The 15,210-nt window shown below is 44.4% G+C and overlaps 1 protein-coding gene across 1 annotated transcript; it reads right to left on the minus strand.

The window, feature by feature from the left end:
* Positions 1-3,145: 3,145 nt before the first annotated feature.
* On the minus strand, positions 3,146-4,288 carry LOC126999175 (uncharacterized). The gene is made up of 3 exons (XM_050861504.1): positions 3,936-4,288; positions 3,432-3,851; positions 3,146-3,347 (listed from the first exon to the last, which is right to left on the minus strand). The coding sequence occupies exons 1-3, from the start codon at positions 4,274-4,276 to the stop codon at positions 3,146-3,148; spliced, it is 963 nt and encodes a 320-aa protein (XP_050717461.1). The 5' UTR covers positions 4,277-4,288.
* Between the last annotated feature and the right edge of the window lie 10,922 nt (positions 4,289-15,210).

A 15,210-nucleotide genomic window follows, 5' to 3' on the forward strand; every position in this document is an offset into this window, starting at 1 on the left:
GAAAGAGGACTGAGAGGAGGAGGAATAAGAGGAAGAGGAAAGAAGACTGAGAGGAGGAGGAGAAGATCGAAGAATAAGAGGAAGAGCAAGAGGAAAGAGGATCGACGTACTGAGAGGAGGAGAAGAGGAATAAGAGGAGGAGGAGGAGAGTAAGAGGAAAGAGAAGGAGAGGAAGAGGAGCAAGAGGGATAAGAGGAGGGAGGAAAGAGGACGTACTGAGAGGAGGAGAAGAGGAATAAAAGGAAGAGGGGGAGGAGAAGAGCAAGAGGAAAGAGAAGGAGAGGAGGAAGAATAAGAGGAGAAGGGGGGAAAGAGGAATCGGAGAAGGGAGGAAAGAGGACTGAGAAAAAGAAGAGGACACATGTATCCTTAGTTGTATAATCACACTCTGTCCTGCCTGGGGGTTGGGATGGCATGCTCCTCCCTTCTCCTTTGTTGTTTTACTTGCAACAATAAACAATGCTTACCTATGAATGGATAGTGGGGGAATAAGAAGTGACTTATTTTGGTGTTCCCCACCTCTAAGACCTGTTAGCCTCATGCCCCTGACCCAAGTGCCTGTCATACCGCAATTTGAAACTGGCTATTGAAGGGGCAGATACCACATTATCTGAGAGCTTATTCCACGGGTCTATAACTCTAATGGCAAACCAGTTTCCCTTCATTGTGGTTCGCCAATGGTCTGGTTTACTCAGCTTGTAGGAGTGGCCCCGCAGTCGGTGAGTGTTGAGTTGAAAGAATCTGGTGAGGGGGACGTCCTCGTAGCCATGCAGGAGCTTGTATGTCTGGATCATGTCACCCCTCACCCTTCTCTCTTGTAGCGTCTGGAGGCCAAGGTGCTTACAGCGCTCTTCGTATGGCAGCTGGGCAATGCCTGGTACTAGCTTTGTTGCCCTTCTCTGCACCCTCTCCAAGGCCTGGATGTCCTTTGCCAGGTATGGGGACCACGCTTGGGCCCCGTAGTCCAAGATGGGCCGGACTAGAGAGAGATATAGCGGCAGCAAGATGGTCTTATCCAGCACACTGAAGTTGCGTTTGATGATGCCCAGTCTGCTGTTCGCTTTAGCAGCCACCATTGCCACGTGACTGGATGATTTGAGGTTATTGGCCACTATAATGCCAAGGTCCTTTTCCCGGTCCGACTCCTCCAACTTGACGCCATTCAGCTGGTATTCTGCTCGGTGTACGCTGTTCCCTATGTGCATGGTCTTGCACTTGCCTGTGTTGAAGGTGAGTAACCACTTTGCACTCCACTCCTCCAAACGTTTCATGTCACGCTGAAGGGCTTCTGCATCGTCTCTGTCCTTCATCACTCTGTATACTTTGGCGTCGTCGGCAAACAGGCTCACTGTTGACTCGATGCTGAAGACAATGTCGTTAATGTAGACCAGGAAAAGGACCGGTCCGAGCACAGACCCCTGTGGCACTCCACTTAACACAGGCAAACTCCCAGAGCTCTCCTGTCTGATGCGGACCTGGTGAGTCCTGTTTGTGAGGAAGCCCCTGATCGAGCGCAGGACGTCTCCAGCTATTCCCGAGCATGATAGTTTTGCCATCAGCCTTTCGTGGGGGACCCTGTCAAAGGCTTTCTCACAGTCTAAATAGTTCATCAATCAATCAATCAAGAGGAATAAAAAGAGTGCCGTTACAAAGGCATAAACTCCCGACCGATGCTACTGCTGACTTCTGCTGCTGGTGGTGGTGGTGTTGCCGTCAGCACTCCACACAGCAGCCTCCGTCCAGTGGTGACCCCAAGACTCCGTGCCCAGGCCGAGGTGAGGACCATGGCGTGTGTGTGTGTTGGTGAAGGCATCGGGGCCAAGGTTTGCTGCATGCCCCGCCCCATGCCTCGTCTCCTCCTCAGCCAGCGGTGGGCGGTGGCTGAGTGGTGGCGGTGGCTGAGCGGTGGCGGTGGCTGAGTGGTGGCTGAGTGGTGGCGGCGCGGTGGGCGGTGGCTGAGTGGTGGCGGTGGGCGGTGGCTGAGTGGTGGCGGTGGGCGGTGGCTGAGTGGTAGCGGTGGCTGAGCGGTGGCGGTGGCTGAGTGGTGGCGGTGGGCGGTGGCTGAGTGGTGGCGGCGCGGTGGGCGGTGGCTGAGTGGTGGCGGTGGGCGGTGGCTGAGTGGTGGCGGTGGGCGGTGGCTGAGTGGTAGCGGTGGCCGAGTTAGCAACCACTGCTGAAAGGAACAGTAACTGGGTGTGTTAGTAACCACTGCTGTGAAGGAAAGGAACAGTAACTGGGTGTCAGGGGCTCAGTATGAGGTGTTTAGCTCATGTTCATTTCATGTATGTATGTACTATATCCCGATGCTGTTTATTCCTCCTCCCTTATCCATGTATCCCGACACGTGGGTATGGCCTCGTCCAACCCCTTGTCCCGCCAAGACAGCCATCCACCCCTTGTTTAATCTTGGCCACATGAAGGTGGCCGGCACACCCAGTTTGAAGAGCACTGCTCTGTGCACTTTTCATTTGTATTCTCTCCTTGATGTCCTTTTTTATGCTGTCTGTTCACTGGTGTGGTTCTGCCCTTCTTGTTTTTCAGTTTCCCTTTTCCTGAAGGTCTTTACAAAGTGCTTTTCAGCTCCCTGCTGCATGATTGCCTCCAAGATGTTGATTCATTACTCTGGGTCTATTTTGCCTCAATTTATTTGGTGTAGTTTTCACAATATTGTGGTTGACAACTATTAACTGATGTACTTTGTGTTATATTTTAGGAATTTGCAGCTGCTTTTTCATTTTGAATCATGTTTCTATGAGGATGTGATCTTTGTCCCCTACAGCCATGGTGGTGCTGGTGCATAAGTGAGGGTCTGAGGGGGTGCCGTGATGTGCTCCCTGCGTCCTTGCTGCCGCTGACCTATGTTGCAGTGGATGCTGCAGAGCTGGGCAGCACCCTGAGTGGCTGACATTAGCAGGAGCAGACTGTCTGGTGTGAGGATCAGTTGTGATCAGGAGAGCCACCACCACCACCACCACCTCCACTACCACTTTGCTGCTGGCATCTCCAACCATAAAAGAGAGGGAAAGGTTGAGAGCAAAAAGACTTGAGACTGAGAACAGGTTCACGAGACACATCCTTGCACACACTGATGAAGGGAACCATGAGTGTCAAAAGTGTAGGAAAAGACTCCCTGGGAAGGGTGTCCTCACCAAGTACACCCACACACTCTGGAGGAAGACCTCATGAATGCTGTGAGTGTGGCAGAAAGTTCAGTAAGAAGAGTCACCTCAACACACACACCTTTACACACACTAGTGAAAGACCTCATAAATGCCATGTGTGTGGCAAAAAGTTCATTTTTAAGAGTGCCCTTAACACACACACCCTTACACACACTGGTGAAAGACCTCATGAATGCCATGTGTGTGGCAAAAAGTTCATTTTTAAGAGTGCCCTTAACACACACACCCTTACACACACTGGTGAAAGACCTCATGAATGCCATGAGTGTGGCAAAAAGTTCATTAAAAAGAGTCACCTCAACACACACACCCTTATACACACTGGTGAAAGACCTCATGAGTGTCATGAGTGTGGTAAAAAGTTCATCCAGAAGTGTGAACTCAACACACACACCCTTATACACACTGGTGAAAAACCTCATGAATGCCATGAGTGTGGCAAAAAGTTCACTCAGAAGAGTCACCTCAACACACACACCCTTACACACACTGGTGAAAGACCTCATAAATGCCATGTGTGTGGCAAAAAGTTCAATATTAAAAGTGCCCTCAACACACACACCCTTACACACACTTGTGAAAGACCTCATGAATGCCATGAGTGTGGCAAAAAGTTCAGTGCTAAGAGTGCCCTCAACATACACACCCTTAAACACACTGGTGAAAGACCTCATGAATGCCTTGAGTGTGGCCAAAAGTTCAGTGTTAAGAGTGCCCTCAACAGACACACCCTTTCACACACTGGTGAAAGACCTCATGAATGCCTTGAGTGTGGCAAAAAGTTCAAAGTTAAGAGTTCCCTCAACATACACACCCTTACACACACTGGTGAAAGACCTCATGAATGCCATGTTTGTGGCAAAAAGTTCAGTGATAACAGTAACCTTAACAGACACACCATTACACACACTGTTGAAAGACCTCATGAATGTCATGGGTGTGGCAAGAAGTTCAAAAAGATGAGTCACCTCAACAGACACACCCTTACACACACTGGCGAAGGATCTCATAAATGCCATGAGTGTGGCAAAAAGTTCATTGTTAAGAGTCACCTCAACAGACACACCCTTACACACACTGGTGAAAGACCTCATGAATGCCGTGAGTGTGGCAAAAAGTTCAGTATTAAGAGTCACCTCACCACACACACCCTTACACACACTGGTGAAAGACCTCATGAATGCCAAGAGTGTGGCAAAAAGTTTACAAAGAAGAGTGACCTCAAAAGACACACCATTACACACATTGGTGAAAGACCTCATGAATGCCAAGAGTGTGGCAAGAGGTTCATATCTATGTCTTTGTTGAGCAGGCACATCCTCAAACACGCTGGCCGGAGATTGTTCAAGTGTGATGTTTGTGGGAAGCATTTCCAGACCAAGACGGATATTGCCAAACACATGAAGATCCACTTCCCCTGAGGTGTTGTGTTGTGCTGCCATATGTGTTATGCAAGTAACTTTCCATATTCTGTATAGCTTGTATTTCTCTCTGCCAGCAGTGGTCAGTTACAGGCTGGCAGCCGCGACATCCATACATTTCTCACACGTCTTGTCCGCAGCTTGTGTATACCATTCTTGTTGTGCTTTGCAGATAAATATATTTTGGACTAAAAACATGGACCTTTTCATAAACTCAACCAGAGTAATATAAATGGTGGCAGCAGTTTCACTTCACTTCTTTATCTTTCCCTCCTCTCCTTAACCCTGACGGCAGCATCACCGTCTCATCTATCTCTAAGGCTGAACTCTTCTCTCAAACTTTCTGTAAAAACTCCACTGAGGACAATTCTGGGCATATTCCTCCTACTCATCCCCCCTCTGACTCCTTTATGCTTGCTATAAAGATTCTTAAGAATGATGTTTTCTATGCCCTCTCTGGCTTCAACTCTCAGAAGGCTTATGGACCTAATGGAGTGCCTCCTATTGTCCTTAAAAACTGTGCCTCCATGCTGACACCCTGCCTGATCAAACTCTTTAATCTTTGCCTATCAACATCTACCTTTCCTGCCTGCTGGAAGTACACCTTCCTACAGCCTGTGCCTAAGAAGGGTGACTGTTCCAACCCCTCGAACTACCGCCCTATAGCTTTACTTTCCTGTCTATCTAAAGCTTTTGAATCAATCCTTAACCGGAAGATTCAAAAGCACCTTTCCACTTCTGACCTTTTATCTGATTGCCAGTATGGGTTCTGCAAGGGGCATTCTACTGGCGATCTTGCTCTCTTAACTGACTCTTGGTCATCCTCTCTTAGCCATTTCGGTGAAGCTTCCGCAATTGCACTTGACATATCAAAAGCCTTTGATAGAGTGGCACAAGTCTTTGCTTTCTAAACTGCCCTCATGGTTTCTATCCCCTCTGTTCCTTTATCTCCAGCTTCCTTTCCGGCCGTTCTATCTCTTCTGTGGTAGACGGTCACTGTTCTTCCCCTTAGGGGTAGGCGGTGGCCGAAGTGATAGCGTACTGGACCCATATTCGCCGCGTGATGGACGACGCGGGTTCGAATCCTCACGCTACCACTCGGATTTTTCGGTCACCGCCGAGTGGCTTAAAGCTACCCACATGCTGTCCTGAAGACCACCCATCAACCCGGACTCTAGAGGAAGCCGTCCAAACGAATCAAGTACGAGTTCCGGGGGGCAGCATGAGCCAATGCAAGATGGCGCCACTATAAACACTCGCCTGCGCCAGAACAGGCTGGGCCGACCATCAGGCCCCACCTGGAAGAAGTCTTGGGCCGACCATCAGGCCCCACCGGGAAGATACCTACCGGCGCAATAGGCAACAACGTAAAAAAAAAAAAAAATAAAAAAAAAAAAACTATCAACAGTGGTGTTCCACAGGGCTCTGTACTTTCACCCACTCTCTTCCTGTTATTCATTAACTTTGCTTGTCTTGTAGCACCACACTGTAGAATCTTGCCAGCTGCACTGCTCTTGTAACAGCTACTTTTTCCCAGTCACAAAAAAGGAGCTGAGTTCTCGACTTTTTTCCTTGTTGCGGAAGCTTTGTCGAATTGTCTTTTCATAAAACTACCCAAAGAAATACTGCCAACAGAACCTATATGAAAGATGTATATGATCAACCAGAGCCTTACCAAATAGTACCTCCAAGTCTACACCCATTTGTGGTTAACTTGTTAAGTATTGATTTTTTACTAGATTTTTTTATTATTATTATTATTTTTTATTTTTATTTTTTTTATTTTTTTTTTTTTTTACTGACAAATATCTGGTCATTGAGGGGGACTGGGCTTATAATTTTTTTCAATTTTTCCTTGCCTTTCCATGTATCTAACAGCAGATAAGAATACCCACTTGATGCCTGCCTGTGATCATCTCCAAGCTTATTATTATATTGTACTCATCACTGGGTTATGTACCTTTTCTCGGTTAGTTCAGAGTTTTACCAAAAAATTTAAAGCAAGCAAGATTTACACCCATGCTCAGTTGATAAGTACAGTAACATTAAATGACCCTGTGGTTGATGCAGGGATCAAATTGGAGTGAATAGAGATACTGGACCTCTTAGGTGAGTGACTGCAGCATCATTGAAAGGTTGATCAAAAAGGGATGGTTGCAAAGTGGATTTAGCTGAAGGATATAATATTGAACCTAAAGATATATAAATGTTGAAACTACCTGTGTGATGGGAGGGTATAATTGCAAAGATGTGTTATACGCTGAAACTACCCGTGATGGGGGGAGGAATGCCCTACGCTATCTACATATTGGGCTCCTTTTGGGCGGGTTGGTGTAGGAGTTGGCGGAAGCAAGTAGTAGACACGTTGGCAACTCAGTTGAGATCTGGCTGTGGTGGGAAGAGGATACGCGCCGCTACCGTGGATCAGTAACTCGTGTGGCCGTGAAAATCTACCCCAGCACCTCTTCGGCGTCTCCCCTTCGACATCCATAACGCTAGCCGGCCATAAGTGAAGTAGGTGTCCTCGAAGTCCTGTTTGTGTCCATATACTACACGCGATTTTTTTTTTAATGGTTTAGTGATTTATATTGCTACTGATGTCCTTGTTTTCTGCGTCCTAGATATTAGTTTGGAGGGAGTGGTATTGTAGTGGAGTGGATGCAATGACCGATACGGAGTGGATTTTATCGAAGTATATCGGAGAGAGGGAAGGGAGTGGATGAAATGTAACTTAATTGGGGGTGGGAATGGTCATGGAAGGGAATGGCAAGCCTTTTTACAGTGGATTTTAGTGGAGTATATGCAACATAGAGGTGGAGTGATACAAGAATTGATGAAATGTAACTGATTGGGGAGTGGGAATGGTCATGAGAGTGGAGTTAAGTTGGAAGAGGAGTGAGAGGGAGTGGGGGAGTTGGGAGTTGAGTAATGTTTTTGTACTATATATTCTTCTGTGTTACTGCATTAAATAATTATAGTAACATCGGATATTGAAAGGCAGCAAAACAATATATACACACATTATGAGGTTGATTGGTAAGGAAAGAGTAGCTGAAATGGGCTGGTAGTGTCTTTATAAGAGATGCGGAGTGGGAGTTGAAGAGTAATGTAATACTTGTACTAATAATGCAACAACCATTATGACCTGAACATGCGGTTGTGTGGTAAGGGAAGAATAACGGATGGGTTAGACGAGTGAGTGAATGGACGAAGAGTTACAGAGTGGGAGTGATCGGGGAGTGGAGTGACAAGCCATTTTCACGGCCGGCTTAGTAAGAGCGTGTCAGAGTGCCTGGGATGGCCATGACGCGGCACAGACAGACAGACCAGCTGAAAGTTAACTACACCATGAGACTCTTGCCTTGCGGAACACGACTTGCCTTGGGCGTGACCCGTATAATTATTTTAAATAGCAACACTAAACTCTGACTTATGACTTTCTATACTGACACTGATGCATAAGATTTGAACGTGACCTGTTTAACAATTATTTTTTTATAGCAACATTACACTCAGACATCCTACACTGATGCTTTAGAGTTTATAGACTGACTCCTACCTTTCAATATCCTTTGTTACTATAATTATTTGATACAGTAACACTAAAAACAGTAACACTAAAAACCCATGCATGAGACTGACTGGCATGTTACAATTTCCCTCTTATGACTCACTGCCCGACTTGTCATACCCTCATTAGCCAAATTTGTAGTGGTGGAGATTGGCAGAACAAAAGGAGAAAGAAAATAAGTATTAAGACAGATGGGGATACAATTAGACAAGCATTATTTATAGGGCGTGGCTGGGATAATTATATGAACTTTGGTTTGAATTATAATGCAATAGAGGAAGGGTGGGGAAGGGGAAGAGAGAAAGGAGGGAGGGAAGGGAGGGGTCAAGGGAAGCTGATAATCAACGTAAAAAAAGAGCTTGGGGCTGCTACGCTTATAACAGAGTCTACGCTTAAAGCAACATAATATTAGTGATTCATTAATATGATTCTAAGAAGCTGGCCTTGCCCTAGACTCGGGAGGAGGGACGATAAAACAAACACCTAATTATATGAGGAGAGGTCGAGGAGAAAAAACTGGGATACACTGATGAAAGATAATGAAAGGAGAGGTTAGAAGATAGTTGTATGTTCTTAGTGAAGCCTGAATGGATATAAGGCTTGGAAGACGCGTATATTGAAACTGTTAACAATTATAAATGAAACAGCAGATAAATGAGAATACTTGCTTGTTAGATATTCAAGGAAAGCCGAAATGAGTAAAAATTAAGAATATACGAAGACGGAAAACACAAACACATAGGCCTACGTCGAGACAGGTAAAGAAGGAGAGAATAATAACTTAAGTATTCCAGAAATTCGTAAACGTAAGATAAAGACCATGTTTAGCAGTAAAAGGATTCTGAAAGCACAGGAAGAATACAAAGACAGGCATACATTACGAGGGAAGAAAATAAGAAAAATATCCCAGAAAAACGTAAAATTGAGACCCAAAGAACATGTTTAGCAGTAAAAGGACTGAAAACACAGGAAGGCTACAGAGCTTGTCAGAAATCCTCGCAATACTCCTCCCTTGAGAAGACAAATAAACATCCTCCTCCTCATCTTCCTCTTCCTCCTCCATACGGTCCATGTTGCCTCGGGGTAGAATATGACTGTCGACTCTGAGGAATGTTGTGGCTTAGCTCTGTCTAGCTGGCCCCACCAATAACAGAAGTAGTCATTTTCACATAGGGGCGATGACCGTGTCTGTATGTCTGTGTCTGTATGTCTGTGTCTCAGTTCTAACTTCATTCTACTCATTGTTATCGCACTTTTTGTTTCATCTAGACTGATAACGAAGGAAGGAGTGATACGATAGATAAGTGGATTGAAAATAGACAGGAACTTGAGGGTATATCTTAAATTTTACGTCTGTGGTATGATTTTTGACCCCTTCCTCTCTTTATCTTGGCTTATCTCCATCAATTTACTCTCTCTCTCTCTCTCTCTCTCTCTCTCTCTCTCTCTCTCTCTCTCTCTCTCTCTCTCAGGCCTGTTTCATATTTATTTCTTCATTGTTTTGCGATTTTGATAAGGAAGAAAAGATAAACGGAGTCTGGTTTCCATATTTTATTAACTATATCGTCCAATTTAAGGAAGCATAATAGGAGAAGGAAGATGAGTCAGGAAGAAGATTAGATTAGTGGGGTCTGATTTCCTTATCTTATTAATTTTGTATTGTCCAAGGAAGTAAAGGAGGAAGAGGGGGAGGAGGAAGATTCAAGGCTAGAAGGTATATGAGGCGGTGAGGAACTGGTTTGAAAATTGAGTACCTCCTCCTTTTGCTTCTTTCTCTTCCTCCTCCTCCTCTTCTCCGCAATCTTCCTTTTTCTCTTCTTTGTCTCGATCAATTGTCACGGGTCTTCCACCTTTCCTTGTCCTCCTTTTCATTCTCTTCCTCCTCCTCCTTCTCTTCCTCCTTAAACACTTGAATACAACAATTTTCTACACGCGCACACACCCTCCTCTCTCTCTCTCTCTTGTCCTGTTTTCTTCCTCCTTGTAACATCGTCCTCATCACCACCACACACACTCTCTCTCTCTCTCTCTCTCTCTCTCTCTCTCTCTCTCTCTCTCTACCTAGGGACTTCATTAAGGAATTCGTGAATCAATCTTATGTATCTAATTACGTGTCAACGAGATGGATAACATATAAAATTTCTCCTCCTCCTTCCTTCTCTTCTTCCTCCATTTCGTCTTCTTCCTCCCCCTCCTCCTCATCTTCCTTCAACTCCTCTTCCTCCTTATCCTCTTCGTTTTTCTTTCTCTTTATTTTTCTTCCTCAGACTTTATGATGATGAAGATTATGACGTGTGTGTTTGTGTGTGTGTGTTTGAGTGTGTGTGTGTGTGTGTGTGTGTGTGTGTGTGTGTGTGTGTGTGAGAGAGAGAGAGAGAGAGAGAGAGAGAGAGCAAGTACACGCGCCCTTACACACTCAAAGCCCCAAGCATAATGATATATTTGCATGCTCTTGACCCTCTTATTAGCACATTTTGGCCATTCATCATCGTAATCTATTGGGTCCACTTGTGTTTTTTATAATGTAGCTGTTGAGTGGTCTTGGTAATGATGTTCTCTTCTTTGTTCTTCTGGTTGAGTTGCGTGTCAGGGAGAACAGTTTGTCTTTTGTTTTCCTTTATTTTCTTGTTCTTTCTTCTTCTTTCTTGTATTTCTTTTTTCCCTGCTATCCGTTCCTTGTTGTTTGCCTCGTTTTTTCTTCCTTTCGATCCTGTCTTTCTTTCATTATTCCTGTTTGCTTTAATTCCTTTGTTTTTCATTCCTTTATTCCTTCATTCTTTCTTTTCCTTGTATTTCTTTCTTTCTCTCCTTCCGTTGCTTATCCTTATGCCCTTCCTTCTTCTGTTTTTCTTCTTTATTTTTTACTTTCTTTGCTTTCCATTATTTTCTTCTTTCCTTATTTTCCTCCTTATTTCTTCTCTTCTTTTATTTCTTTCTCTCTTTATTCTTCCGTTCTCTCCCCCATTTTTTCCTATTCTGTCTTTCTTTTTCCCTTCCTTTGTTATCCATTCCTTCCTTATGTCCTTTCTTTCTTCTCTTGTATTTCTTTCTTTCTCCTTTCTTCCTTTATCCTTCCTCCCTTTCACACTTATTATGTTTATTTTTTCTCACGTTCATTTTTCTTCCTTTCTTTAGTAGAAAAGTTAATTATCTCATTCTTCTTCCCTCTTTCTCTCTTATATACTGTCAATCATTCTTTTCTTTCTATATATATTTCCTTTGTTCCCTCCTTCCTTCCTTCTTTCATTCACTCATCCACACTGATTCCTTCTCTCCCTCACCTCATTTATTTTCTCCTTCATTTCTTTCTCTCCTCATTCTTCATTTACTTCTATATCTATCTTTCCTTCGTTCATTCTCACATGCTTCCACGCTGATTCCTCCTTCATTTCTTCCTCTCTCTTCCCCTCTCTTTCCTCCTTCCCTCCTTTCTTCATTTCCTTCCCTTCTTTCCTCATATTCATTCCTCCGGTCATTCTCCTTCATCAATATTCACATTCGCTCATGCTAACGGTTTCCCTGGTCAGTTGGAGGGTGGGGGAGGAGGAGGAGGAGGAGGAGGAGGGGAGGGAGGGATGGGGAGGTGACACTGCTGAGAGAGAGAGAGAGAGAGAGAGAGAGAGAGAGAGAGAGAGAGAGAGAGAGAGAGTAGAAGGGGGGTTGGGGGTAAGATGCAAGTTGGCTTTGGTGTTGTTGTTTAGTAATGCTGTGTGTGTGTGTGTGTGTGTGTGTGTGAGAGAGAGAGAGAGAGAGAGAGAGAGAGGGGTTCACACATCTCATCATTTATTTCTTATTCTTTTCTTATCTTTTTTTTGTTGCTTTTCTTTTCTTTTTTCGTCTTTTTTACCTCTATTCTGTGTCCTATACTCTCTCTCTCTCTCTCTCTCTCTCTCTCTCTCTCTCTCTCTCTCTCTCTCTCTCTCTCTCTCTCTCCACAAACACACACAAACATTCCATAAACGACTAAGACAGATAAACACACCGAGTCACTCACCTCTTCACTACCTTACCAGCTGGCCTCCTCCTCCTCCTCTTCTCCTCCTCCTCTTGGTAATTTTCATCCTCATTTTGTTATTTTGTTTTAGTGACGTGTTCCTTGTTCTTGTTGTTTTGCTTCTTCCACTTCTTACTCAGTGTTCTCCTTCTTCCTCCTTTTCTTTGCATGCAGTTTACTTCTTGTTCTCCTTTTTATCTTCTTTTTCCTCCTCCTCGATCCACGTCCAATTTGTCCTCATTTCTGCTTCTTCTTCTTCTTCTTCTTCTTCTTCTTCTCCCTTTTAGATATATGCTTTCAATGACGATTCTTAATTCCTCCTCTTCTTCCTTCTTATCCCCTTCCTCCTCCTCTTTTTCCTCCTACTCCTCCTCTTTCTCCTTCTCTTCTTATTCCCTTCCTCCTCCTCTTTCTCCTCCTCCTCCTCTTCGAATGCATGTAAGGGAAACCAGCTCCTTTAAGTTTGTGTGTACGTGGCGGCAAAGTTGCACACACACACACACACACACACACACACACACACACACACAACGTTCTTTGCTCCTACTGTTGTTATTCTGTCTCATTTATACTGCAACACTGGTGGTCGTATAAGAGGAAGAGGAGGAGGAAGAGGAGGGGGAGAGGGAGGAGGAAGAGGAAGAGGAAGAGGAGGGGGAGGTGGAGGAAGAGGATGCAGGGTTATCAAGGAACATTTGGAAACAGGAACGTAAAAGGAAAGGAGAGAAAAAGGAAAAGAAAGGAGAATTATAAAGAGAGAGAGAGAGAGAGAGAGAGAGAGAGAGAGAGAGAGAGAGAGAGAGAATAATTGACCAATGGGTGTGAAGGAGTGAAGATGAAGATAGTTGCAATAGGAGGAAAATAAGGATAAGATAAGCAAATCAGATAAGGATATAGAAGAGGAGTGTGTAAACAAGAAATGAAACAATGGAAGGAGAATAAGGAAGAAAGAGGAATGGAAAAGAAATTCATGCAAGGATGTTGATAAGAAGCGTGTAAACAAGGAAATGGGAAAAAAGAAAAAGAATAAAAGAAGGAGGAGGAAAAAAAGACTTAAGCGGATGAGGAGAGGTGTTGTAAAGTTTAAGAATAGAAAGAAAATAGAAAGAGGAGAAGAAGAGAGAACAGAAAACAAAAAAATAGATGTTGAAGAGAAGGAACAAATAAAGAAGGAGAGGGAAGTAAAGAAAAGGAGATAATAAAAGAGAATAAGGAGGAGGAGGAGGAGGAATAAAAAGGCTTGGCTGAGAGAGAGAGAGAGAGAGAACCGGTTTTTGAAGTGGAAGCGAAGGTGTGGCGGAGAAGCACTCACTCGTCTGCCCTTCGTCTGCCTCTCTCTCTCTCTCTCTCTCTCCTCTACTGGGTCCCTTTATTTTTTTTCCTTCATTCCCCCTTTCTTCCTAGCGTACCCCTCTCTCTCTCTCTCTCTCTCTCTCTCTCTCTCTCTCTCTCTCTCTCTCTCTCTCTCTCTCTCTCTCTACTGGGTCCCTTTTTTTTTTTCCTTCATTCCCCCCTTTCTGCCTCTCTCTCTCTCTCTCTCTCTCTCTCTCTCTCTCTCTCTCTCTCTCTCTCTCTCTCTCTCTCCACGGTAATCATTTCCACGATTTATCTCTCCCTCTTTTTCCATCAATCTCCATCTCCAATACAATTTTCTCTCCTTTCTCTCCTCCTCCTCCTCCTTCTCGTTCTTTCTTCTCTATTCTCTTGTCTTTCTTCCTCTCCTTCCTTCACCCTTCTTTCTCTATTGTCAAGTTCTCCTTTATCTTCCTTCACTTCCTCTTCATCTCCCTTTGTTTCTCTCTCATTATCTCTTCCTCTCCCTTTATCTTCTCCCTTCCTCTCCTCTATCTCTCATCTCGTCCTTTCTTTTATTCTCCCTCTTTCTCCCTCTCGTTCTCACCCTTACGATTATTATTACCTCTTCTATCCTCCCTTTCTCCCTTATCGTCTCCCTCCATCATCTTTCATCCTCTTCTACTCTTCCTCATTCTTGCTATTATTATTACCTCTTTATCAATCTTCCTTTCCCTTTCTCTCCCTTCCTCTATCTCCCTTCTCTTTCGTCCTCTACTCTCCCTCTGTTCCTCACCCTTGCGATCATTAACTCTTCCTCAATCCTCCCTTTCCCTTTCTCTCCCTTCCTCTATCTCCCATCTCTTTCGTCCTCTACTCTCCCTCATTCTCCCTGTCTTCCTCACCCTTATGATCATTATTAAATCTTCCTCACTCCTCCCTTACCCTTTCTCCCTTTCGTCCTTACCCTCCCTTACCACCACCATCACATCCTCAGCAGGTGTCCACTTAAGTGTTACGTCACCTCTTGCTTTACACTGGACAGGTGGGGCTAAGAGGGGACATCCTGTGATAAGTGTACTCTGCTACTACTACTACTACTACTACTACTACTACTACTACTACTACTACTACTACTACTACTGTTGTTGCTATTGTTTTCTCTATATTCGTTCTTCTTTTCTGTTTTCTTCCCTCTCCTCCTCCTCCTCCTCCTACTGCTACTACTACTACTACTACTACTACTACTACTACTACTACTACTACTACTACTACTATTACTACTATTACTTTTATTGTCTTCTGGTTTTTATTTTCTTCGTACCTATTCGTTCTTCTCTCCTCTTCTTCCTCTTCCTCCTCCTCTTCCTCCTCCTTCTCCTTCTTCAATAGTTCAGATAACCTTAAATGGAGGTCCTCTGAGTCACCATTAACACCATGATCACCATATTTCCCTCCTCCTCCTTCTTCTCTTCCTCGTCTTCTCCCTCCTCCGCCCTTTTCCTCCCCTGTCCCTTCCTTCCTCCTCTCCTTTTCTCCTCTCTTCTCCTTCTGTTCGTTCTACTATTTCTCCTTTTCCAATCCTCCTTCCTTCTCCCTTCCACTCCTGTTCCTTCTTTCCTCCTCTTCTCCTCCTTTTTCTATTCGTTCTTCTATTTCCATTTCTGGTTCTATTTCTCCTCCTTCATCCATATCCCATTCCTCCTGTTTCTCATTTTCTCCGTTTCTCCCATTTTTCTCGTTCTCGTC

Source organism: Eriocheir sinensis, chromosome 16, assembly GCF_024679095.1.
Source record: "Eriocheir sinensis breed Jianghai 21 chromosome 16, ASM2467909v1, whole genome shotgun sequence".
NCBI classification, from domain to species: Eukaryota; Metazoa; Arthropoda; class Malacostraca; order Decapoda; family Varunidae; genus Eriocheir; species Eriocheir sinensis.

Excerpts from the sequence above, each read along its gene's own strand:
- LOC126999175 (XM_050861504.1), bottom strand. The coding sequence starts at position 4,276 with ATGAGGTCTTTCACCAGTGTGTGTAAGGGTGTGTCTGTTGAGGTGACT. Across the intron at positions 3,852-3,935 it reads ACACTCAAGGCATTCATGAG|GTCTTTCACCAGTGTGTTTA; the intron begins GTCTTTCACCAG and ends GGCATTCATGAG. Across the intron at positions 3,348-3,431 it reads ACACTCATGGCATTCATGAG|GTCTTTCACCAGTGTGTGTA; the intron begins GTCTTTCACCAG and ends GGCATTCATGAG.